General features: G+C 34.9%; 1 protein-coding gene across 3 annotated transcripts in view; it reads left to right on the forward strand.

The window, feature by feature from the left end:
- The window catches only part of METTL4 (methyltransferase like 4), a 27,289-nt gene extending 21,245 nt beyond the window's left edge, over window positions 1-6,044 (forward strand). For 2 of the 3 annotated variants that reach the window (XM_010832727.1, XM_010832729.1), the window contains exon 10: window positions 4,604-6,044. In XM_010832727.1, coding sequence (XP_010831029.1) covers window positions 4,604-4,749 — 146 coding nt within the window. In that variant the 3' untranslated portion in view covers window positions 4,750-6,044. The remainder of the gene's footprint in view (window positions 1-4,603) is intronic. The other variant, XM_010832730.1, reaches the window with a different exon arrangement.
- The last annotated feature ends 219 nt before the right edge of the window (window positions 6,045-6,263 follow it).

The raw sequence follows: 6,263 nt of genomic DNA on the forward strand, positions 1-6,263 counted from the left end.
GGGATCTGCCTGGGCAGAACCCAGGGCATGCAGATCCAGAGTGGCCTTCTCCAGGCCTGTGGCGGCATCCAGTGCTTTGTCCCACTTGTCTGGGGCGGCTCGGGCGTGTCAGGGAAGAGGAGGACGCTGCCGCTGCCACTGCGCTGGCTCTGCATCTTCAGAGGCTGCCGGGCCAGCACATGGGAGGAACGGGGTCGGGAGCCCTCCAGGGGCACATCGTGGCCTCGAATCAAAGCCCACAGAGAGGTGGGTGTTGGAGACCCACCCAGCAGTGGCTGACCACCTCCTCCGCTGGGTGGAATAATTCTTATGGGTCTTGGAGCGCATCATTGTGGTTGGCAGTAAGGGGCTCACCGCAAAAATGGTGCTGAATGGTCTTGGAGGTTGTGACCTGAAAGAAGTCTAGAGGGTGGCTGGAAAAAGGGTCTGTTAGGTCCAAACTCTGTTGAAGCGGAAATGGAGCCGTGTGAACACCCAGGTGATTGTGTAGACTCGTCTTACCTTACCTCAGTCTTTCTTCTCCCACTGTGTTTTAGGGTCCCCTGACTAATGGGGCTCTTATCCCATCACTGGCGCAACCGAGTGAAGACTGGTGGTACTTCTGAGGACTGTAGTTCTGGGGTCTTTATTGTATTGTCAGGGCTCCACCCCTTGCTTGTTCTAAAGCCTAGAGCTTAGAAAGCAGTCAGAGAGATGCTTACAATTCCTTTGATATATGGTAGACAGTCTCAGTTTTATGTTGAGTAGTGTTGCTTTTCTGAACCGTTGGAAAGGTAGTAGTATCCTGCAGTTCTTACTAGTATTAATGCTTTAGTATGATGTTCATCATTTAATGAAACTAAACAGCAAGGAATAGTGGAAAGTTTTGGCTTTTCAGATTGACCTAAAAGACCTTGAATCCAGGCTCTGCTACTTGAGCGAGTTACTCATAATTTTCCACCTCAGAGTCGTCGTTTGAAGAGGGAATGATGATATTTAGTCTTTCAGAGCTGTGAGGATTGGTTGCATTTGAGAGTCTGTCACACATAGTAGAAGATCAGTAAATGCTAAGTTTTTCAACTGAAAGAATAAAAAAATAGGAAGGAATATAAGTCCTTGAGAAATACTGTATTTGACATTCAAAGTTCATGAGCTAGGATACATAGGAAGGTGAATTCACATTCCCAAAAGGATGTTTATTGGTAACACTCCAGATTTCTTATATCTTAGATTTCCTATGCAGAAGAGTCTTTAGTGTTAATTCATTTGAGAAATATTCAGATGTCTACCTGTTGATCCATTTTTTGACCTAGAGGCATTCTCAGTGAATAATTGCCTTTAAACTTTGGACTATGATAGAGTCTTTAATGCAAGTAAACATTTGACTTAAATGGAAAATCTGTACTGTTCTTTGAGAAAAAAATTATGTTTGCTACCAGTTATACTCAGTGGAGGAAATCTAAGTTGTATTCTTCTCATTGGAATTTTCTTTATCATTTGGTGAGTATCAAAGTTTAATAAAGGGTTTGTCTTTAGAGCTTATTTTTTTTACTTTTAAAAATCCAAAAGCCAGACCCAAAAAACCTTTCATTCCCAAATGATGGTTAAACTATTTCTCAATTCATTTTATACAGATTATGTTTAAAGATGAGTCTTAAGATACAAGGTTTTATAAAATAGTGATTAAAATTAGTGTTTTATTACTATTAATAAAAATTAGCCCTATATTTTATAGCTTCTATTTATGAAGTGCAGTTCTTCTGTATTCCCAGTAGAGAGCAGCACAAACACATTTTTAGGATTGAGACTATTTAAAAAGAAAAGTTAGATTTTGGGGAGAAATTTTTTGCATGATTCAATATATGTAATCCTTATGTTTTGGTGAAGTACTGGTAGACAAGCAGTATTTATAATCCTTTATTTTTGAGTTCATGTTTCTGTATAGCAAGTGTCTGTGTTTTGGATGTAGACCTACATGAAGCCATCAGAAAGCAACTTTCAGATTTCTGCCTATATTTTACTCTGAAATTATAACCCTAGGATTTGGTATAATACATGCTGTCTATGTAATGCTTAGAACTTTTACATGTAAATATTCTTAAAGTGCTTTTTGCAAATTCACAGAATGAAATGATCTTCTCTCTCCTTAGCTTCTAAAAGCACCAAGGTGTTTTTTTTTTTTTTCAAACAAGTTTTAGTTTGTGTTTTCTACTGCAAAATATAAAAAACACCAAATTGGCAGCATATTCCATATCAAAATGATACATTTACTCTTTTTAAGTTTTGAAATTTCTTCCTGTAGATTGAAACATAAGCCAACAATAGCTATGGCTTTCCAGCCTAATGTAAATTTATAATCTTTTAAGTTTAAAGATTTAAGGTAGGAATATAATGAAATAAAAGTATTTGAATCAAAATTTTGTTTTTTATATTGCTCCTTAGAGAAATTTCTGCTGCTTTTCACTGCTTTACTCACTAACAGTTTGTATGAGATTCTATGCACTGACATATGAGTACTTTCCCCCCAGCCGCCTCTTGCTCCCAAGCAGAAGGGGAATGAACTAGCTATATATAAATTATTTCCTCTCCATTGGTTAGAAGTATGTTTTACTAATGCCAGATGTTATGTAATTATTTATATATATGTCATATTTAAATTTATACATGTGAATTTACTTTTAAAAATTGAGATATAAATGCCATAGAACACCATATTAGTTTCAGGTGTGTAACATAATGATTCAAGGTATATGTACATTTTCACTGATCACAATAAGTCTATACATAATTACAATGTTTTTTCCTGTGATGAGAACTTTTAAGATCTTGCATTTTCATTTAAATTGATATTTAAAATTAGTAAGAATAAAACATTTCCATTAATTTTCTTCTGTTTCTTTTGCTTTGTTTTGAAATTAAACATATGTAGTTAGCACTGTAAAAACTTCACTCCTTGATTTTCTGTGTTTTGCAACTAAAAAGGAAAAAAGTGATGCCAAAATGTGTTCCATTGATAAAGTGGGAGATGATAAATGGGTTTAGGTTTTATGTATTTTTTTCACTTCAAATACCTGACCATCTTTTTCTGTTAGTTTGTGAAGTCTTAGAAAACATGGATATCTGTTTCTTTTAAGTCCCATAGCACTTATAATGGGTGCTCAGAAATAGTAAACATTTTTGATTGGCTGATTCCAGTTTGGATTCCAGTTTAAAATGCCAAAGTAGAGTCATTAACATCTTTGTACTGAAGAACTGAACAAACAAGCAGAAATAAGAAAACAAAACCTTGCTTCAGTATAATGTTAGACCACTTTAAAAGTGAGTTGAGCCTGGTGAGGCATTGAATTCATGGGGCAAAACATGGAAATGTGATATAAAAGTTTATTGTCCTTCAAGACTCTGGGGAAATGTTTCTCACTCAAGTTTAGTAGCATTTAGTTACATAGTTACGAAAGGACTAGAAGTGTCATGTCAGCATCTCCTAGAAGCTATCAAAGTCCAGACTTGAGTTTGTTTGAGTTGTAGGCAATGAATACTTTTGATTCTTTGATTTTTGATAGACAGGATCAGTGCTTTCAGACAAACAATTACTTTGTTGTGAGAGCAACTAAAGAACATTATGAAATATAAAATTTTTCATATATTAGCTTTTAAATCTAACCTCTATGAAGTATTTCTAAGAAACCCTTATCATTCCTAAAGAGAATTTGATGGATTTCTTTAAAGCTCAATCCTATAAAGCCATTAGGAACTATATTTTGCCTGTTCTGATGACTTTTCATACTTGAATTGTTATTTTCATACTAAGTTCCTGTTGAAGAATAAGCTAACCAGCAACATGATCAAGGTTAAACTGATTTAAATATTTGTCATTCAAATGAACATGTGCTTAAAAAAAAGCTTCTGTTAGTGTAGATTATAGCTATTTAGCCAATGTATAGATGAGATGCCGTTTTCCCAACAAATACAATGTTCAGTAGTTATGAATATATTGAACAAGGAATATTTAACTGTAGAAATAATACAGTGAAATTTTAGGTAAAGAAGTATCTGTAATTTGGAAGTGAAGGAGTGTTCTCAGTACTGCCAAATTATAGCTGAGGAGGTAAGAGTTATTTGTTAGGTATATGTTCTGAATATTTATCTGTGTTTCCAACTCTTAACACTTAAGTATGTTTTTGTGGAGACTTACAATGATATTTATCTTAGTTTGTAAAGTGGATTGTCTTTGTATTATTCGTATGTACTTTTGTCCATGCATGGATTACATTTATTAAAAAATAAATTAAACTAGTACTCGGGAGCTATGTCAGCATTATTGGAAAACTGAAAAGTCACCGGTGTGGGTGTTAAAATCTTCCTTTCTCCTCTAAAAATGAAAAGTGATAAATTAGGACTATTGAAAGTTCTGATGGTATTGTTCTCGATCTCAGGGGTGTTTATTTCAAATGACTTTCTAACTACAAATAGTGAAGTCTATGATGAAATCCTTGAAGTTAACTTGCTGTTTTTATTTTTTAAGGAAACATCTCTGCTTTTCTCCTCTTAACTACTAAAGGACTTTGATTCCTTCCTTAATAATAATTTTTGTGTTTTTTTTTTTTCTTTTCTCGTTTTTGGACAGAGGTTCTAAAAGACTATATCAAGCCAGAGGGAGAATGTTTGGAATTGTTTGCTCGAAATTTACAGCCAGGTTGGACTAGTTGGGGCAATGAAGTTCTCAAATTTCAACACATGGATTATTTTGTTGCTCTGAAGTCTAAAAGCTGACTAGGCTCCTAAAATTGTGTTTTTCTTCAGTTTTTCCTCACTCCTTCTCCTTTCATTCTGATTTATATTTTCCTTTTTTTACCAACCAGTATGCTTAGAGACGTAAACAGAACTTTGCTTTTCAGCAAAGTGACTAGAAGTGACTGACCATCATATAATTTCAAGATGAATTTTACTTCAGGTGCACTAGTATTCCACATTATCCTGGACTCTCTACAAATGAAAGAAGTAAGCCGTTTGAAAGAAGGTAAGACTTTGTTATTGAAAAAGTTCAGAAAGCATGCGTTATGGACCTGAAGTCATAATTCTGCATATGGATGTGTTTTGTTTAGCCCACATGGTGGTGTAAAAAAAATTTTGAACCATCAGAGAATTTCAAGAAATCAGGAAATTTCACATACTAAGTCTTTAATTATCAGCAACTCTGGCTATACAATAGTCTGTACTTTTTCCTGACATCAGTCTGTGGGACCCAGTGATGCCAACTCATTTGGGAAGGGCCATGTACTCTCCAGCTTACTTCAGTAACCTTGCCCCATGCCAATCAGTTATATGTTCTACTTGACTCCTGTACAACCTGAATTTAGAACTTCTTGTTTAGTGTTACATTCTGGAAAACATTCAAAGACCTGTCAAGTACCACATCATTGTACTGAGTTCATGAGACTTTTTTGGGAGGGTTTTAAATTGCATTCACGGTCACTTTTCAAGTACTTTTTACTTTTGCTTGTTCCTCTAGAAGGAAAAAAAAAAATTCTTATAATGTTATAAAGTAAACATTGCTTGAACTTAATTGATATTTATAGACTATTCCATCTGAAAGCAGCAGAATACACATTCTTCTCTAGTGCACTTGGAACACTCTATGGATGGATCACATGCTGGATCTCAAAACAAACCTCAGTAAATTTTAAAAAGTTGAAATCACATCAAACATATTTTCCAACCACAATACTATGAGATTAGAAATCAACTACAGGAAAAAGCTAGGAAAAACTCCAAAAACTGTGACATGCTGATGAAAGAGATGGAATATGACACAAACAGATGGAAAGACACACTTCTTGGATTGGAAGACTCAATATTGTCAAAATTACTATACTACCCAAGGCAATGTACAGATTTAGTGCAATCCCTAACAGATTATCAATAGAATTTTTCACAGAGCTGGAACAAAAATTTTAAAATTTGTATGGAAACGGTCCAAAGCAATTCTGACAAAGAAAAATGGAGTTGGAGAAATCAGGCTCCCTGACTTTAAACTATACTACAAAGCTACAGTAATCAAAACAGTATTGTACTGGAACAGAAACAGAAATATAGATCAATGGAACAAGATGGAATGCCTAGATATAAACCCATGCACCTATGGTTAGTTAATCTACAATAAAGGAGGCAAGAATACACAATGGAGAAAAGACAGTCTCTTCAGTAAGTGACACTGGGAACACAGCTATATATTAAAGAAGGAAGTTTGAATATTCTCTAACACTGTACACAAAAGTAAACTCAAA

Source organism: Bison bison, unplaced genomic scaffold (assembly GCF_000754665.1).
Source record: "Bison bison bison isolate TAMUID 2011002044 unplaced genomic scaffold, Bison_UMD1.0 scf7180017862158, whole genome shotgun sequence".
Classification (NCBI taxonomy): Eukaryota; Metazoa; Chordata; class Mammalia; order Artiodactyla; family Bovidae; genus Bison; species Bison bison.